Genomic DNA, 20,584 nt, shown 5'->3' on the forward strand with positions numbered 1-20,584 from the left:
CAAAAGGACCAAGAACAAAGTGGTACTGTATGTTTTAAATCAGCTATTTGAAGATATTTATAAGAATTATTAATGAAAACAAATCAGCATGTATTGTGCATCTATTTGCATAAGAACCTATGGGGGATAAATATATATGGCCTTTGTCCTGAAGAAAGTTAATCTCAAATTAGGAAAATACATGCAAGTATGCTAAAAAATAAAATAATATTAGAGATATATAACAGTTTCATGAAACAATATAACAATAGAGAAAATGTTCCAGAGTATATATAGTGCTTTGTCTTTCATTTTCAGACACAGTCATAGGTTTATAACCCTGCTCTAATACTTGCTACTTGAGTGATCCTGGGCACATTCTGCAGTCTCTTTGAGCTGCAGTTTCTAAACTTGTAAAAGGAGCATAAGAAATACTGTATACCTCATGGGAGGTGTTGTAAAATACTGTGTTTGGCATACGCGTGGTAAAGGCCTAGTAAATGTAAGTTCCTTTTTCCACTTCAACTGATGTGATGTGAAGGTGGAGGATGGATGAGAGATTCCTATTGAACTGACAAAATGAATATGAAGAATGATCATAATTTGGGCAGGTGGAGAAGAGTAGGAAGGCATTCTAGGTAGGTGGAGTGATTTGGATGAATGGACAGAGGTAGGAAGGACAGCATGGTCCAGAACTCTCAAGCCCATCTTGGTTTGAGCAAAGAGTGTGGAATGGAGGCTGGTTCCTTCTTCGGAGGCATCACATCACTGCAGTGCTCACCACTCCTTGTGCTGATAAATAGGCTGACTCTGCTCACATGCTTTTAGGGGCTTCAAAGCTCTAAGGAGATTGAATAAGAGTCCAGGGTAGATAGGGTGAGGGAAGGAGGGACGATTCTATTTCTATTCAAAGGAGAAAATGAAAATATTGTGATGTCACATGTCAGAACTCAATATATTGAAAGTAAATTGGTTTAGAGATTACCCAAATCTTTGAAGAACTCACAGTGAAAAATCTATATGAATATGGATATAATAATTGGATATGGGATCCCCCCAAAATGAACTTAAGGATTCTGGTATTTTAGGGAATTTTGGAGGAATGTAATTTGTAGATGCAGTAGTCTATTGTACTTTTAAATCTATACTAGAGCTGATACCTGTTCCAGAGTAATTGTGGACAAGCTCTTCTTCTCTTCCCTTGGAAACATGAAACCCAAAAAGCCCGACCTGATTACTTAAATAACAGCATTAGAGCTTTCTTGATAAAAATCAATTACCATAAGCATATTGGATCTGCATGAAGCAGACTCTCTGAACCCAGGGGACTCATTTTCATCTGCCTTCTTGCACTTATGCTATGGGGAGAATTAATGCCTGCTAAAAAGCCAAGACCTACTGATAATGATTGACAAAAGACAGTGTGAGATGTTGATAAATGGTCAATTTGAACAGCATAAAAGTGATCTTAAACAATATATTAAACTCATATATAAGACAGAGGAGGTGTTTGGGCAACAGAGTATCTGGACATAATTTTCTGGTGATTTGGAGATGAGCTAACAATAGCAAAACATACTGCAATGTTAGTCAATTCAAGGGAGAAGGGTAAATCTGATAAACCCATCTTTGGTTCTTCCAGAAGCAGACTCTGAGGTTGAGGTTAGCATGGAAGAGTTTATCAGAGAATCACTATATGTAAAAGGGAAGAAAAGGAAATAGGATTGACGAGAGGGAGATGCTAGACTGTTATGCAATCTGAACAGAGGCCTCAAAGGGAGCTCTAGAGCTAGGATGGCTCTTCAGACTAGTCCCATGTTAGGGTGAGGGGGCTGGGCCTTTAAACCTCTGAATCAATTTTTCATTGGATGCAGACTCCCCGGAGCGTTGGGAAGAAGGAGGCATGACTTCAGGGATGGTACCTCTTTTCCACTTAGGGCAGCTCATCACTGTCCACTACAGCACCAGTGGAAAAAATATGTAGCCATCTTAGCAAGAGAAATGTTTACTATTCAACTGATTATTAAGACATAGGATTCAATAACATTAACACTAATATCAATAATATCAATAACTTAACAGGGGTTTATTGCATGTAAGTACCATGTTTCATTTAGTTTTATAACTTTGTGACGTGGGCATTGCTATCCTATGCTTCAATGAAGAAACTGAAGATCAGATAGGTTGAATTACTTGCCCAGGGTCACATATGGTAGAGCCAGGATTTATGCTCAGGACTGGCTCCAGTGCTGTGTGTAAACCTTTATTCTCTACTGGAGCACACACAGTATATTACAGTGCTGAACATTGTTTGAGAAGATACCTGTCCAAGGAATACAGGTTTGCATTCCTACTTAATGTGTGGTCTTATAAACAACATTTAAACAAGTTTCATGAGTTGCTGTGTAAATGTTGACAGTGTTTAGCAGTTTACAGTGGCATTACTTTTAAAAGGAGAATGAGTAATAGTTAATGCTCGGTTGACGATTAAAATCCTTATTTCATGACAAGAAGACAGGAAGTAGTATAACTAGGTACCTTTATAAAGCTACCAATGCCCCCGGAGCTTCGACCATGAGCGTACACTCTTTCATGGGGAAGTCCCATCCATTCAAATATTTACAAATACACTGTCGATTCATTGGTATCATAAGCAGAATATTAGACTAGAATAAAATAAGTAGTGTTTTAGACAATCAAAAGATAATGTGCATTTATTGAGTCTAATCATGAGGGTCTCTTTTGATTATATAACAGGTTCCCTAATCTTTGGGACAGAAATTACAGTTGTCTTTTGCTGGTTTGTTTTCACTTCTTTAGGTCTCTCTACATCAATCTTGTGGGACTCTGGGCAATCCTCACGTGCTCAGTGTTTTGTGGGCTCGCCCTGTATTCTAGGTACCGTGACTGTGATCCTTGGACAGCCAAGAAAGTGTCTGCACCAGACCAGGTTCAGTACCATGTCTTTCTTACAGGTGTATGAATAATATTCAAAAAGCTTATGAGTTGAGAGGAAAGAGCATTCCTATTCTTGTAGAGAAACGGAAAGTGAACTTGCCGTAGTCACTTACATTTCTATAAAACTTTGGTAAGAATTTATTTTAGCAGATATAGCAAGAAAGAAGAGTACTGCATCTAAAATTAAAATATGGAAACACCAGGAAAAGTCAAGTAGAGTGTTAAACAGAAATAGCTCAAGGTTGGGAGTAGGAATGTAAACACAGTTTTGTTTTGTTTTTTTTTAAACTACACAAACCATTGTACTATAGAACATTTTGTGGGTGCTTGTTAGAGCATTCATTTATAAACTATTTATCTTCCAATTTTTTAAATGATGGAGAGATGGATCTAATAAGTGAATATTTATTGAGTACCAACTCTATGGTGAGATTCTGTGCCAAGAGATTAATATGCTTCATTTAATTCTCACAACCCCACAATCCTGATTTTACAGATGAGGAAATGCTTCTCGGAGAGGTTATATAACTTACCCAAGGTCACATTGCTAATAAGTAAGAATAACTATGAGCAGTTATCAAATACCCACCATGGGCCAGGCACTACCATAAATGCTTCATATAAATTTCAACTTTTAATCTTCACAGTCACCCTCTGATGTAGGTTCTACTATTATCTCCCTTTCAAAGATGAGAGAATTCAGGCCTAAAGAATTTAAGTGAGTAACTAGCTAGTAACCTGAAGCCAGGATTTAAAACCAGCTGCCACCAGAGTCCTGACTTTGAACCTCTGTGCCATTTATTGTCTTTCAAAAAGGGGAACTAGAATTCAAACCCAGGATTGCCCAACTCTAAAGCCTGAGTTCTTGCCAAAATTATTTTCTAAGACTCGCCTGCAGAACAAGTTCCTAGGGGATTCATTAGAATGAAAATAGATTGAATTTCTGTTGATGCAAATGCATCTCATGCTCCCAGAAAAATACAACTTTGTGGGGGCTGGAAAATAAAAACACCCTGGGGCTGTTTCTCAACCCTATCTTACCTTATGCCCTCCTTTTGATAAACACACCCTCCCTGTTCTCTCAGAGAAGGTGAGAATCACGTTTACTGTGAAGATGGAGGCACTCTTCTGTTACATTCCCTCTAATAAAGAATGTTTTGTGACTGTTATCAATCTATATTGTCTGTAGTTTGTATCGTGAAGACAATAAGGACTTAAAAAAAAGTTTTTAATGTACTTTGCCTTTACCCTGGGCAAAAAAAAAAAGTCCCTACGACTTCCCACCTTTGAGACATCTTGTAAAATATATTCAGGGTGTCTTGCCTGTACACGCTTAGACAGCCCGTGAAGGTTTTTCCTCAACTGATGTTTCCAGGACTGTGTTAGTTAACAAGTAAATTCAATTAACATTTCACTGGGGGTACCGTGCAAATAAGACAGTGGAAGATTGTGTCAGAACCTTATTCTCACCCAGTCGTGGTGGCTCACGCCTGTAATCTTAGCACTTTGGGAGGATGAAGCAGGCGAATCACTTGAGGTCAGGAGTTCAAGACTAGCCTGGCCAACATGGTAAAATCCGTCTCTATTAAAAATGCAGAAATTAGCTGGGCGTAGTGGTGGACTCCCGTAATCCCAGCTACACAGGAAGCTGAGGCAGGAGAATTGCTTGAACCTGGGAGGTGGAGATTGCAGTGAGCCAAGATCAAGCCACTGTACTCCAACCTGGGTGAGAGAGGGAGACTGTCTTAAAACAAAAAAACAAATACAAAAAAATCCCTTATCCTCGAGAGAGCAAGGATATGTTTCTCTATGCTCTGCTTGCATTTGCCCAGAGGAAGCAGGCCAGTTCCTAGATATAGTTTTACTATTTTCTTCTCTATCAATCCTATTTCATTGTTTCTACCTATACTTGAGGGAGCCACTCACACATGAAATAATTACATCGCAGATTTTTGAGAAAGTTGAAGACAGGATAGAGGATTTTGGACCTTGCTATAACACTATAGATGGAACCTACTTTTGCTATTTGTGGGATGTTGTTTAAAGTTAAACCTTTATGATATTTTGGGAAAACTGGGTCTTGATCTCATATAGGGATAAATGCTATTCCATTTTTCTGAGAATAAAGAATTAGTAAGCTTTGGAAAAGTGGAGAACGCAATCCTAAAAGAACTGAAACAATCCTACTGTTGAAACATTCCCTTTCAACAGTGGAGGAAGTTCTTCCATATCCCATAAGCACACTATTGTTAAATGAAATTGAAGAGGCTATGGAAGCTGATAAAATAGGACATGCCATCTGCTCTGTACTGTGGGAGAAGTTCAGGTTTTAATGCACATGAGAGGACACTCTTCTAGAAAATTGTCCACTTAGGACTCTTTTGATTCGGAAACTGATTTTGTGGAAAAACTGCCATGCAACAGAGTCCAGAAGTCACACACTTTATTATCCTTATTTGATATTTATTTTTTAAAATAGAAGTTATCAAAAGCAAGTTAGTATCAGGAAGTTTTTTAAAAGAAGCAAGTTTAAGGGATTTCCTGAAGTCATTCTCCACCCATCACTATGTCTTGTACTTGATGCAGCTAAAATTACATCTTCTATCCTGGGCAGTGACTAAAGTTCACAAAATGGCCTTGAGTCATCAAGTAAAGTTAAGCAGATGCTGCTTACTTAAGCACAGAGGTGTGTCAAATATATCCTTTAAAACAACTTATTATTCCCAAGAATAGCAACTACTTTGTTTTGAGCATTTATTATATTCCATATACTATACTATGAGTTTTACATAAATTATCTAAATTAACTTTTACAGCAACTCTATGAGGTTAGTATTATTACCACTATTTTATAGATGGGGAAGCTGGGGCTCAGAACTTTAGTTACAAAAGCCATATCTGTGTGAATCCAAAGCCTCTTTACTTAACTACTGTGCTATTCGTTTCTCTAAATGTTAGTAGTTAAAAGGTTTAATTTTAGGTATTTGAAAATTTCAGTTGTGTGGAATAGCTCCTTTCAGTTCCTGAAGGAGACAAGATAAATGATAAACTAGGCATTCATTAATTTTATTCAGTAGCGAAAAGTACTTGGAAATAAATGTTGGAATTTTTCAGCTCATGCCTTATTTGGTACTGGACATTCTGCAAGATTATCCAGGACTTCCTGGACTTTTTGTGGCCTGTGCTTACAGTGGGACGTTAAGGTATGAACTATGACTCTAATAACACATGATTTCTCTGTTGGGATCTTTCTTTTGTTATTAGATACTTTAGGGTGAAATGTGGAGTTCTAGGCATGGACACAGATGGCCCAAAGTAGGCAATCTGCTGCATGTGTCCTCTCTGTGGTCTGACTTATCTCTGTGGACTAGTGTCCTGTTGTCATCAGCTCCACTTTTAACTAGGTCCCTGCTCCCTAATACACCATCATACGTCCTATGATGTGATACTCTATGGTCACAATAATGATGATCGGTTGATGGTAGCTTTCACTGATGATCAAAAATGGGTGCCACAGTCTTGATTGAAAACACACATGAGGCTAAAGCATGGTCAACTGGAAAATTAGAATGAAATCTTCCATTTACCTGTTGAATAATATATACTGCCCAAAGTGTCTTACATTTTGTGATCTATCATTGCCCTTTCCTCCAGAGAATTGTTATTATCAACATGTACAGTGTGCGTTAGTGGGGATTCAGGAAATTCATATTGTTGACATTTACAGCACATGGTAGGAAGGACTTATGACAGTCCTTTCTATGCACAAAGAAAAATATTTTTTAAAGTTGTTATTTATAAGAATATGGAGTAATCTGTGTAGATTCTTTTAGACACTGAAGATTAACTGCAAGTGGAAGCAACATGAACATATCCTTTCTCTTTTACTGTCAAGCCTGTAGATATTGCCTGAATATCATTTTTGGATGATAACAGTTTCCAGAAAGGCAGTGCTGTGATTATTAAAAATAGCATAGTAGAGCTGGGTGCGGTGGCCCACGCCTGTAATCCCAGCACTTTGGGAGGCCAAGGCAGGCGGATCACGAGGTCAGGAGATTGAGACCATCCTGGCTAACACAGAGAAACCCCATCTCTACTAAAAATACAAAAAATTAGCTGGGCGTGGTGGCGGGCGCCTGTAGTTCCAGCTCCTCTGAAGGCTAAGTCAGGAGAATGGCGTGAACCCGGGAGGCGGAGCTTGCTGTGAGCTGAGATCATGCCATTGCACTCCAGCTGTCTCAAAAAAATAATAATAATAAAATAAAAATAGCATAGTAGAAATCGGGTTATATTTTAGAAGTGTCAATTTGTTTCCCCCTTTCTCATTCCCACTTAAAGTATTATTAAAGGTAAAATATTATAAATCAAAAATTTTTTTTCCCTTACAGCACAGTGTCCTCCAGTATTAATGCCTTAGCAGCAGTAACTGTGGAAGATCTAATCAAACCTTACTTCAGATCGCTCTCAGAAAGGTCTCTGTCTTGGATTTCCCAAGGAATGAGTAAGTTTCTGTTTTCACAATTCCATTTTAGCTCAGAGAGATGATTTTTTTGACACAAAAAAATGTTTTTCCACTGAAGCTACAGAGGAAGAACCTCTGATTATGAATGGATATCCACATATGTATGCCTATGACAATGCAGATTTTTTTAAATGTTTGTATCAGTGTTTAACATTACCATATCTGTAATCAAGATTTGGGAGACACTTCAGACAATTAATTGTCAGTGAACCACAAACGACAATTTGCAGGGGACCGATTTGGCTGTCCTTTTTTTCCTGTGCCTTCATCCTACCCTAAATTTGTGTTAAAATTCTTAGCCACACACACACAAAAATTCAACTATTTTCCTTTTCAACTGTAGTCCACAGTTCTAAGAAATATCCCTACTTTGGAACCAAGAGCCACACTTTTTCTGTGTTACCTAAGAAGGCACTGAAGATTTCTGTGTTACCTAAGAAGACATTGAAGATTAACTGCAAGTGGAAGCAACTTGCAGTCAGTTTCAGTTACGTAGTCTTCCCACAAACACTTCCCAAACATTTACAGAGGATTACATTAAATTAGATTAATAGATTAGATGAATTGAAGATAAAGAAACAGTGTTATCAATTTTGACTCGTCTTAGTTGTCTGTTCTGTCTGCTTATGTACACTGTCCTGGAGATGAACTATAAATTTGTGCAAGAAATTCTCAACTTCTGTTCTGTTCAATTGTAGAGCATCATTAGGGGTTAAATACCGGCTTGAATAGACTGGTTTAAGCACCTTCAGTTCCCAGATGTCTCAAATGTAATATCCAACTCAAAGAAATCTTGCCAATGTACTGCATTCTTCATTTTGACACCTTGAAATGAATGACTAACAAATTCCTTTTTGAGAAAGAATCTTTAACTTCAACACAATAACATTAATAGACGGTCAAAGAAATAGTAAATTATACCCTATTAGGAGTCATAATTCTATGTAAAATTGCCACGACTGTAGCCAGGAATGAGTCCTTAATTTATATCCTTCAGTGTTCCCTAAATTTAAATAGCAATGCATCATTTTATTATGTACCCAATTTTAATCCTGGAGCATAATTTCAGAATGATGCAATGCTTCCTAAAGGGGTTTTAGACTGGTTCACTGTGGGATTATTGAAGCTGTGTGGTTAGTAGAATGAATAGATGCTTTTGAAGTGAGACAAACCCAATCTTGTTTTGTTAATTTACTAGCTGTTAACCTTGAGAAAATCCAGTTACCCATACAAGCCTCTATTTCTCTATATGGAAAATGGGCACACAAACACTGCAGAATTGGGTTTTGAGATAATGCATATAAAACAGGAGGCACTAGCTGGTGCTCATGGAATGATGTTGATGAATGACAAATCAACTTTGCTAATATAGATGAGATTTTCATTCATTTTAAAGGGTACTATGAAATCATAATCTTGAAGTATATGCAGTAAGGACATAGAGAAGAATGTGGCAGATGATTTGAATGTGTTTCCAATAACTTTGAGTTCCCAAAATTATAGGTGACTGTTCATCCTATCAAATGGAGAATCAAACCTAATATATTGAAAATATTATTTACATCAAAATTGAGGCATAAAAATCATGTCTATGAGAACTCTTTGAAAAAATATTTAAGATTTTTCATTCAGCTGCATTATTTACTCAATATATTTAACAAAGCTATGAATGCTAAAATAAGATAGAAATAACATTATATAAGAAATACAAAAATTTTATGATGGGCAAATTTCGCATTCATTTTTTTTCTGTATATTGAGTTTTGCATCTGGGAAATTTTATCAACTGATTTCAGGTGACTTTTGCTGAATGAAAGTATTAAAGGGCTTTTTGCATGATATTTCCTATAACTTAAAAGGTAATACATGTACCTGGAGAAAATCTGGGAAATACCGAAAATCAATAGAAAAAAATATTCCACAATCTGACCACCAGTGGTGGCTTGAGAACTTTTATAAACAAGTTTGGGCTGAGCGTGGTGACTCACGCCTGTAATCCTAGGACTTTGGGAGGCCAAGATGGGAGGATCGCTTGAGCCCAGGAGTTCGAGGCCAGTCTGGGCAACATAACGACAACCCGTCTCTATTTAAAAAGAATTTTTTTAAAGAAGTTTGAAGAAAACAACTTAGCAGAAGGGCAGATGTGCTTATTCAGAAGCTGCCTTTCTTTGCTAGTTTAATAGGAAGGGCTTGAGGATATTGACGGAGATTATGAGGGGTCTAAAAGTCCTCCAACACCCCATGGTGTCCGTTGCCACTTCCCAAGGGAAATGAATGCTTAAAGTCAGAAGAGTCTAATTTCTGTTTATTACTCCCTCTCTCACCTTCTACAGAGCAGAGCTGAATAGTATTCTATTTTTGACAAGCTGAAAACAGAGACCTGACCCTTCCTTTATATACAAATGTTTATGGAGGATTAGATTAATAACACAATATAGTTCTTAGTTTTAATCCCTATAGTTAATTACATGAATTCTTATATAACCTGCTGTCGTAACTAATCCTGGGACACAATGTAAGGGCTTTGTCCTCTTGGAACACTGTTAATGTCAGAGGAAAACAGCCCTTTCCTTTATTCACTGGCTCTGATGTGTGTGTCCATTCTTCACCATAGTCATGTTACTCACTTTGAATCAAAGGTGTGGTGGATTATTCTATTGAGAATTCTAATTCTCCGGGTCTGGATTTTACACTGGCTTTTATGTTGTCCATTTAGGTGTGGTATATGGAGCCCTATGTATTGGAATGGCTGCGCTGGCATCACTTATGGGAGCTTTGTTGCAGGTGAGAGCTGACCCGTGGAGGTTTAAGTCATAAATCACTAAATCTTTTTTTAATGTTGATGTCACCATCCTTCCAGACTTCTCTCAATGTATATTGACACCTGGACATATCAAGTGGCAGAGATGACTATGCTTTTAAAATTTTTTTTTAAATTAAACTTTGTGTTTTGAGATAATTGTGGATTTACATGCAATTGTGAGATATAATACAGAGAGATCTCATATACTCTTTACTCAGTTTCTCTCAATGGTAATGTCTTACAGTGGTAACATCTTGATAGTACAATATCAAACCCATATATTCTGTATACTAGCTCTTGGTCACATGTGGTTTTCAAATTTTTTTTACACTGTAGTTTGTCTTTTTATCCTCATAACAGGGACTGTCAAAGTACAATTTTTTTTTTTTTTTTTTTTTTTTTTTTTTTTTTTAGTTTGGATAAAATCTAGTTTATCAATTTGTCTTTTCATGGATTGTGTTTCTGGTGTAGAGTCTAAGAACTTTACCTAGCCCCAGATCTTGAAGATTTTCTTCTGTTTCTTTTCAAAGAGTTTTAGAGTTTTACATTTTATATTTAAGCCTACAATCCCTTTGGAGTTAATTTTTGTATAAAATGTGAGACTTAGGTTGACATTCTTTTTTCCTCTATGAATGTTCAACCAGCACCTTTTGTTGAAAAGGCTCTCTTTCTTCCATTGACCTGCCTTTACACTTTCGTAAAAAATCAATTAAGCATACTTGTATGGGTCTATTTCTGAATTCTCTGTTTTCTTTCACTTATTTATGTGTCTGTACTTCTGCCAATACCACACAGCTTTATAATTTGATCATTTTGATTACTGCAGCTTTAAAATAAGTTCAAGATCAGGTCGATTGATTCCTCTCACTGTATTCTTAGTTTTCAAAATTGTTTTAGCTATTCTAGTTCTTTTGCCTTTTCATATGAAGTCTAGGATAATCTTGGTCTGTATCTACAAAAAAAATCTTGCTTAAATATTGATTGCCTGAAAGCTGTTTATTCATTTGAGAAGAAATGACATCTTTACTATGTTGAATTTTCTAAAACATGAACATGGTATGTCTCTTCATTTATTTAGCTTTTTATGCAAATCATATTTTTTATGTTGGTGTCTATGTGTTCAATGCTAATATGTAGAAATAAAATTAATGTGTTTATATTTATCTTCAATCTTGTGACCTTGCTGAGCTCACTTATTAGTTCTGAGAGTTTTTTGTTTCTTTGTTTTATGTTTTGGTTTGTTTTGGTGTATTCCTTGAGATATTCTACATAAACAATCATGTCATTTTCGAATAGGGCAGTTTTATTTCTTTCCTTCTGATCTGTATGTATGCCTTTTATTTCCTTATTGCACTGGCTTCAACTTCCACATCATGTTGAATAGAAGTAGTGAGAGTGGAAATCCTTACCCAGTTCTCCAATGTGAACAGGAAACTCTCTATTCCTATTTTTTTTTCTGAGAGTTTTCACCATAAATGGGTGTTGAATTTTTTCAAACACTTTTTCTGTCATCAATGTATATGATCATGTGATCTTCTTTAGCCTACTTACATGATGGATTACATTGATTGATTTTTTTAATGCAGAACCAGCCTTGTTTGGTCATGGTGTGTAGTTATTTTTATATATTGCTGAATTCTATGTGCTAATATTTTATTAAGAATTTTTACATCTATGTTCATGAAGAATATTGATCTGTAGTGGTGCGTGTGTGTGTGTGTGTGCATGTGAGTGTGTGTGTGTGTGTGAGTATACTGCCCTTGGTTTTGATAGCAGGGTTATACTAGCTTCATAAAATAAAATGAGAAGGATTCTGTTTTCTATTTTCTAGGAGAGATTGTCTAAAATTAGTGCCAATTATTCCTTAATTATTTGGTAGAATTCTCTAGGGAAAGCATCTGGGCCTGGATTTTTTTTTTTTTTAGTTTTAAAATTATGAATTTAATTTCCTTAATAGTTATAGAGGTATTCAAATTATCCCTTTCATATTCGATGAATTGTGACAATTTACGTTTTTGAGGAATTGTTCCATTTTATCTAAGTTTGCAAATTTATATATGTATAGTTGTTCACAGTATTTCTGTACTATCCTTTTGATATCTGCAGGACCTGTAGTGATAGACCCTGTTTCATTCCTAATATTGGTAACGTTTATCTTATTTTTTTTGGTCTTTCTACAGGTTTGTCAATTTCATTGATGTTTTCAAAGAACCAACTTCTTTTTTTCATTGATTTTTCTGTGTTGTTTTTCTGTTTTCGTTCATTGATTTTTAACTTTTCTCTTTATGACTTCTTTTCTCCTTGCTTTGGGTTTTAATTTGCTATTCTCGAGGTGGGATCTTAGGTTATTGATTTAAATCTTCTCTTTTCTAATGTGTGCATTTATGCTGAACATTTCCTTCTTGGCGCTAGTTTACCTGTGTTCCACAACTTTTGACATCTTGTATGCTTGTTTACATTCAGCTGAATGCATTTTTAAGTTTTCTTTGAGATATTCTTTTGATTCATGGATTATTTAGAAGTATGTTACTTAGTTTGCAAGTATTCAAATATTTTCCTGTTATCTTTCTGTTATTGATTTCTAGTTTGATTCCATTGTGATCAGAGAACACACTATGATTGCAGTTCTTTTAAGCTTGTTGAGGTCTGTTTTATAACCTAGGATATGGTATTTTGGCATATGTTCCATGGGCACTTGAAAAGAATGTGTATTCTTTTTTTATTAGGTAGAGTGTTTCATAACTATCAATTAAATTCTGTTTGTTGATGGTTGCTGATTTTCTGTTTAGTTGTTTTATCAATTGTTGAGATAGGGGTGGTGAATTCTCCAAATATAATTGTATATTTGCCTATTTCCCTTTTAGTTCTATCAGTTTTTGCTTTGCTTCATGCATTGGGTCTTATTGAAGGATTAACTTTTTTGTTATTATATAATGTCCCTATCTGTCTCTGAGAAATTTTTTTGCTGTGAAGTCTATTTATCTGATATTAATATAGTTACTTCTACTTTCCATTGATTAATGGTTGCATAATATATTTTTCTATTTTTTCACTTTGAACCGCCTATGCTGCTATATTTGAAGTGAGTTTTTTTGTAGACAGCACATAGTTGAGTTTTTTTTAAAAATCCAACCTGTCAATCTCTGTCTTTTCATTGGTATACTTAGACCATTCACATTTTATATATTATTGGTATGTTATGTTAAGGCTTAAGCATCATTTTTTGGTTTTCTGTTTGGTATTTCTGTTTTTTGTTTTCTGCCTTCCTGTGAGTTGCTCTAGGGTTCCTTCTTTCTACCATTTCCTTTCTGTTTGGAAAACTTCTTTTAGCCATTCTTTTAGTTTTCCTTCACCTGAGAATGTCTTGAGTTTCCCCTTTATCCCCAAAGGATATTTTTGTTGGGTGTATGATTCTGAGTTGTTAGTTTTTTTCCTCATGAGTTAAAAAAGTATTTTCCTACTTTCTTCTTGTCTCTATAATTTCTGATGATAAATATGCTACTATTCTAATTGTTTTCCCTTACAGGTAAGGAGTCATTTCTTTCTGGATGCTCCCAGGGTTTTTGTTTTGTTTTGTTTTTTCTTTAGTTTTCAGAAGTTTAATTATGATGTATCTTGGTGTATATTTCTTTGTTTTGAGTTTTTGATGTGTGTTGGCATGTATTTCTTTCTTTTCTTTTCCTATTTTTTTAGGGTTACTCAGTTTCTTGAATCTTGAATCAGCTTCTTTCATAAGTCTGAAAGAGATTTATGTCTCTTGCCAAGTTTGAGAAGTTCAGACATTAATTCTTTGAGTACTTGTCCACCCCATCATCTTTCTCTTTTCCTCTGGGACTCTCATGACATGAATGTTAAAATTTTTTGTTATAGTTCTACAGATCCCTGAAGTTTATTTTTTATTTCTTCATTTCATTTCTCTCTATTGTTCAGTTTGGGTTATTTCTGTTGCTCTGTCATTCAGTTCACTGATCTTTTTCTTGGTTCCCTCTATTTTGCTGTTGTGCCCATTCATTTAAATTTTTTATTTCAGTTATTGTATTTCTTCAGCATAATAATTTCATTTGGTTCTTCCTAATATCTTCTTTTTTTACTGAGATTTTTCTATGTATATTTTTTCCCTCTATTTTTTCATTAGTTTCAAGTGAGTTCTAATTGTTAAAGCATTTTTTAATCATGGCTGTTTCAAATTTTTAATCAAATAATTCTATTTCTGTAATCTCTGTATTGACATCTATAGATTGTCTTTTTATATTTAATTTGAGATCTTCCTGGTTCTTTCTATGAAAAGTTAATTTCCACTGAAACCTGGGCATTTCAATATTATGTGATGAGACTTTGAATCTCACCTTCTGTTTTAGCTGGCTTTCTCTGACACTACTTCAGTAGCATAAGGAAGGGTGCTGCCTCATTACTGTCAGATGGAGGTAGAAGTCTAGAGGGAGGAGCTCCTTGTTATGCAGGATAGGGGTATGTAGTATACTATGAGACATATTGTGGCTGTAAGATTAATGATAGCGCATAAGGCCCGCTGAAATATCTTGTAGGACTGATACTACATGTCTCATGGGAATTTACAACCCTGGCTCAGGGATTTCCAGGAAACAAAGCCACCTCAGCACAGATACAGCTTTCATAAACCTTAGAACAAAGCTTACTTTTAAAATAATGGCTTAAATACCTTTTATGAAAGAAACACTTGGTAACTAACCTGGACGAAATACAGGTATAAGAAAGGGAGAAGGACTCCCCCAAGGTCTGACAATGGTCTCTGGATGAAGACTCTCTGGTCAGTTCATGATCTGACTCCCTGACTGTATCTGGCCCATGACAACAGCTTATTCTCACTATCCATCTTCTAAGAGTGCTGCCAGAATAAACCAATTGAGCATTAAATGGTGCCTAAGACTCATCTTTGATGTGAAGTGAACAGAAGAGGAGACATTGTCCCTGGGAAAGCTGGTTAACTAGGTCCACCTACAACCTCTGAACACAACTGGCATTGAGGATAGGATAATAAGTGAGCAAGTGTGTAATGACACCCATTTCTAAGGAAGGACTGGGAAAGGGTGACTGGGGACTGGTTATGATCAAGAAATCAGATGAAGCCCTCCGGAACACTCCATAGTGTGTCTGGCAGCTCTTATTTTACTTTCTGGTCTGTTGCTGCCTTCTACATACACTTTGTCTGTGCCTCTGTTGTGAAATCGCCACCATGAAAAACCTGCCAAAATTATTCTTAAGACCATTCTGGCCCCCAGTAACTGGGGACAGGCTCTAAGGAGGAGGAAGCAGAGGTGGAGGATGCCCTGGCTTGAAGAGCCAACCGCTGGCTGGTGTGTCTCTGGCTCCTGCTGTGGGAGGTTGCTTCTTGCCCCCAAAGATCTTGGTATCGTGATGCCACAGACCAAGAAGGCAAAGGTGAAGCTTACCTGCTGAAGGGTTATGTGCTGTTGTCCACCAGCTAGGGACTTAGAAGCATATTTCCCAAGGGACTAACATCACCAGTGAAGTCCACAAGACTCATCAAAGGGCACGTCACAGCTGTTCCCAGCCCACCATGCACTCCAGTTGAGACAGCGTGGCTTCTCAAGGGGTGTGCCCCACCCTATGATGCCTGCTGAGTGTTGCTGGCAGCATCCCACAGGCAACATGCCCAAGTCACGCGGGCTCACTTCAGAGTTGCGTCATTCTGCCTGGCCGATCCAGAGCCCTGTGAGCTGTGGAATGATGATTCTGAGTGTGCTGGCTTACCGCTGGCTACACCACAGGTGTCACCAGTCATCACCTGGGCTGAGAAAGCAGCTGCTACCTCCACAGCTGGCTGAGATGAGGAAGTGTGTCCTAGACACTATACAAGTCCATGAAGAGGTTCACGCCTGTTGTGGACAGAAATTCAAAGCCCCTCAAAGACCTGGTGCAGGAACCCAATGAGAAAGGCACCACCAGGCTGTTCTGTGTGTACCTGACAGGATGTGCTTTGCAACTCATAGGCTGAGAAATACAAATACAACAGCCAGCGGCTATCTTTAAAGATAATAAGATCATTTCCTTATTTCAAGACCCTGTCGAGCTTATCCAGGCACAGAGTGGAGCAGACGTAGTTGTCCCTGCACTCCGTTGCAGTGGCTATTCAGGCCTGGGGGCTATTCACCCCCAGCATGAACCTCTTTTCATCAAGGGCTGAAGGTGGCTGGTGTACACTGAGGAAGAAGGGGAGCTACTATGGCGCTTAGGCATGCTCCAGTGAGTTTGCATAGCCGCCACTCCCATGGAACAGGGGCACAACTGGGAGACCCTGGAACAGGCCACCTTGCACCCAGATACCTTACAGATGTTTTTAAGGAGAGCCCATCATAAGCCAAACCAACTCTCCTGGCCCTGATGGCCACAGTCCCTGAAGTTAATTGAGCTCTGTAGGTCCTCACCACCCTGGAAAATGCTGTGACAGAACCATCCAACAGTGTTCACAGCAGCACCTTTCTCCCCACCCACCACCCAGGACCCTGCAGCCAGAGGTCTCACACTGGGCTCTGCTCTCCCTGGCCTTTCCATACCCATCACCTACTGGATGAGGCCCAGTCCAGCTGTTCCCAAGGGCAGAGTGACCTCTACTGGCAGTTACGCTGAAGGGTGCTTTCAAATTGGCTCCTGTCTGGCAAGCCTCATGAATTCCCGCAAACCCTCCTTAATATCAGTGTCGCCCAACCATCCCATCCACTGACCCACCACCCATCTGGATGGCTGAGCATCAACTTCCACCTTTGGGAAGATGCCTTCACTGCTAACATTCCTGCCGTGTGCCCAGGATGACCCAAAGACTGTCCCACCCATCCTGCTTATATCCCTCCCTGGCAAGAGTTTCACTGGTGTATTTGTCTAGGTGTCTCTTGGGCCACCACTGTTTCTGCAGCCAGTGCCTCCTAGAGACATTTGGTGCCCCAGTTGTGCCTGGCAGCCATCTGGAATGGACAACACCTTGAACTTTGGCTTCATCAGGCCATGTTCAAGATCATGATTTTGGATCTTTGACAGCACCTCAGCACACAATGTCCCCAGACCTAATTGCTTAGTTCTGTGTCCTCTTTATCCTTCTGTTCCATTTTCACATGTCATTGCTCTGCAATCAAGCAACTCCAAGCCTGCTACCACTGAGTCCCTTCAACTCCTTTTACCTGCTCATGTAATCGTGTTTCCAAGCCCCAGTGTGCCCGTGTTCTTTTGCTGCTACTCCGGGTGGCCTGACTTTCCACATCCAAATGTGGCTTCTCCAGACCTATTCACCGATTACTCAGCACTGAGGTCACTGACAGCCTCCACCACATTTTGGCCACCCACTGAGCAGCCAACCTTCCAGCCTGCTGGGCACGCCTTCGCTGGCCTGCCACACATCCATTGCTTCCCGTCCAGACTTGGTCGCTACCTGTCTTCCATTCTTCCCTCATCATTGGTGAGTCTGCCCCAAAGCCACAGCTGAGCCCCATTCTCATGAACTCCCCTGACTGCTCAGCTGGACACTAGATCTACTCTATACTCTCTGTGATGATACAGTTCAATTCCAGATTGTTCCGAGGGTGCCACCGACTCCTACTCACCGTCCTACAGAAGATCTGTTTCTCAAGATTTGACTGACCATGGAGTGCACTTTCAAGCTCGGGCAGCCTCTCAATTATTGACCCCCTCAGGGTCAGGGGTGGAGTGTGGTGTACAATGAGATGTATCATGGCTATACGATTAATGATAGGCATAAGGCCACTCAAGCAACTCACAGGGTCAGTCCTATCTGTCCGGTTGGGGATTTCCAACCGGATTTCCAGGAGACCAGGTTACCTCAGCACGATGCAACTTTCACAAACCTTAGATCAAAGGTTACCCTTACAAGCATAGTTTAATCTCTCTTTGTGAACAAAACACCTGGTAATTGATCTGGATTGAATACAAGTATAAGAAAGGAGGAAGGATCCTCCAAACTCTGAGAATGGTCTCTAGATGAAAACCTTCCTGGTCTGTCAGTCATCTGACCGGTGACTAAATCTGTCCCACAACACCATCCTGCTCCTTCTATCCTTCTGGTGCTCTTAGCACTGCCAGAATAAAATGCATGGGCATCAGACGGTGTACAAGACTCAACGATGATGCAAAGCGAACTCAAGGGGAGAGGCTTCCCTGGGAAGCTGGTTAACTAGGACCACCTAGAACATCCGAGGACAACAGGGTGGAATTCACTGACATCATGGAGGAGGTGGCTTTGTCACTGCTGGGCCATGGTGAAAGTCCCGATTTTCCACTAGGCCTCCTGTGACATTGCCAGTAGGGAGGCAAAGGGTGCCTCGTGACAGGCTGGGGGTATGGAATCTAGGCTGGCATGGGTGTGGGTGGGGTGAACAGATTATTCTGTGGAATGAAGTGGTTGGGGTCTAAGAGTTTTCCATCTTCATAGGCTGCTCCTTTCCTGGCCCTGTGACTAGAGAGAGAATAGGCCTTTATGAGGGGTTTTAATCTTATTTTATTTTTTTGCTTGTGTCTGTTGCCATTTCGAGGCTAGCTGGCTTCTTTGACTCTCAGGCTGGGATACATGAAGCAAAAAGAAAATTCAGGGAACTCCCACTGTACCATTCTTCAGGTCCAGGGTCCCTAGTGGGCTGCCTTCTTTCCACCTTTCAGAGTGGTCTTATGTTTTTTTTATATGAAATGTCAGGATTTTTAATTTTATTAGCAGGAGGAATAGAGAAATGTATGTTTATCTTCTCAGAAGTAGAAACACTTCATTGAAATTTTTTTTTTTTTTTTTTTGGTTTATTTACCTGAAGGGTCTTCTACCTCCTGTGGCATTTGCTCTTCTGATTAGAGAGCATTTTGTGTTGGAAAGCTCCCTCCTGCTCCTGTGGAGCTGTGGGCCTGGAGAGGACAGACCAATCTTTAGAACAGTGTCTTCTTCCTGAACCCTGTGGTCACCTCACTGTCTTTAGCATACGGGCCTTGGCATAGACTTCTCCTCTGACTGCAACACCTTCCTCTCTACCTCGTCCACTGCCTAAGCCTTAGTTATTCTTCAGTTTTCATTTTAACACTTTACTTATTTAAAGAGACTTTTCCTGTTACCTGGATACGTTTGCATTCCCTTCTGCTAAATGTTTCAGGAGCACCTTGTACTTTCTTTATCATCTCTTGTCAAACTTTATTGCAGTTATTTATCTAATGTCTGTTTTACTGAATAGCCTATAATCCACGAAGGTGGGGAAGATGACATTGTTGTTCAACCCTCTATCAAATATCTGGTGCCTACTGCAGTGCCCAGGACAAAGCAAGATGTTAACAACTTTAGCTCGAATGTTAACTAATAATGTAGTTAGACTCATAAATATCCTATGATCTGATCACCCCAAGTGCTCCCTGAAATTTCCCTGGCCACTTGGGCTGCTCCTCTGGGATCCCGGACCTCCTGTTGACGTAGAAACTTAAAGGTTAATACTGGCAAAGTGGGGGTCCTCCAGGATCTTTTTCAGTCCTAAGGCTTGGGGCCATTCTAGTTGGTTGTTGCTTAGGGCATACCAGCTATTAAAATAGTTTGATCTCATCTCTGGTTATATGAGTGAATGAATTAGATCCAGAGCTCCAAGCCTGTCCAGCACTCCTAAACCATAGCCAGTCATACAGAATGTGCTTTCTTCATAGTCTGCAATAGTGCCTGGAGCTCTTATTGTGATTGATTCCCCTTTTTCCATATATCAGCTATGGCCTGATTATATACAATGACATGTTCTAGCAGAGTCATCATAACTCCAAGCCAGTTCCTCCTTGCTTCATCTCCAGCCAAGGTCTTCTTTCCTCTTATAGATCTTTTTGGGGTATCTTCCTTATGTCTCCAAAACTGCTCACAGATCACATAGTCATAACTTGCTTTGTGGGTCATATGACCTCTTGCAGTGGAGTCTGTCTCCCTTCTGACTGTACTCTGTGTAAACTGACTCAGGATCACATCCTTGAGTCCGCATCATTTTAAAGACTAGTTCTCCACTCTACTTGGTACCACCTCTTTTTCTTCTTTCATGAAGTAGGCCTATTCAAAACAATAGCAACAATAACAACAAGCACTATTTCCTCTAATATTTCCTTGACATGATATTTTCTCTTTGATTCATTCATTCTGTTCTATTAAACCCCTCTCCTCTCTGGGCAAACCAGTGATTCCCTGCTCTTCTTTTATGGTTCTGTCCATTCTTAAGAACTGGGCATTTGATTATTGGGATCATATATCTCTTGGAAGCTTCATTTAGTGCATTACCTCATGCGATGTTTGCACTGTAAAACTTTTTCACTATCCT

General features: G+C 38.8%; 1 protein-coding gene across 3 annotated transcripts in view; it reads left to right on the top strand.

Moving 5' to 3' along the window:
- LOC105493841 (solute carrier family 5 member 8) overlaps nucleotides 1-20,584 on the top strand; it is a 60,578-nt gene that overhangs the window by 19,188 nt on the left and 20,806 nt on the right. For all 3 annotated transcript variants that reach the window (XR_011608931.1, XM_011761777.3, XM_071071252.1), the window contains exons 7-10: nucleotides 2,800-2,929; nucleotides 6,052-6,140; nucleotides 7,326-7,438; nucleotides 10,176-10,243. Coding sequence is in view for 2 of the 3 variants with exons in the window: in XM_011761777.3 (XP_011760079.1) it covers nucleotides 2,800-2,929; nucleotides 6,052-6,140; nucleotides 7,326-7,438; nucleotides 10,176-10,243 (400 nt within the window). In the remaining variant the exon portion in view is untranslated. The remainder of the gene's footprint in view (nucleotides 1-2,799; nucleotides 2,930-6,051; nucleotides 6,141-7,325; nucleotides 7,439-10,175; nucleotides 10,244-20,584) is intronic.

This window comes from Macaca nemestrina, chromosome 10 (genome assembly GCF_043159975.1).
Source record: "Macaca nemestrina isolate mMacNem1 chromosome 10, mMacNem.hap1, whole genome shotgun sequence".
Taxonomy (NCBI): domain Eukaryota; kingdom Metazoa; phylum Chordata; class Mammalia; order Primates; family Cercopithecidae; genus Macaca; species Macaca nemestrina.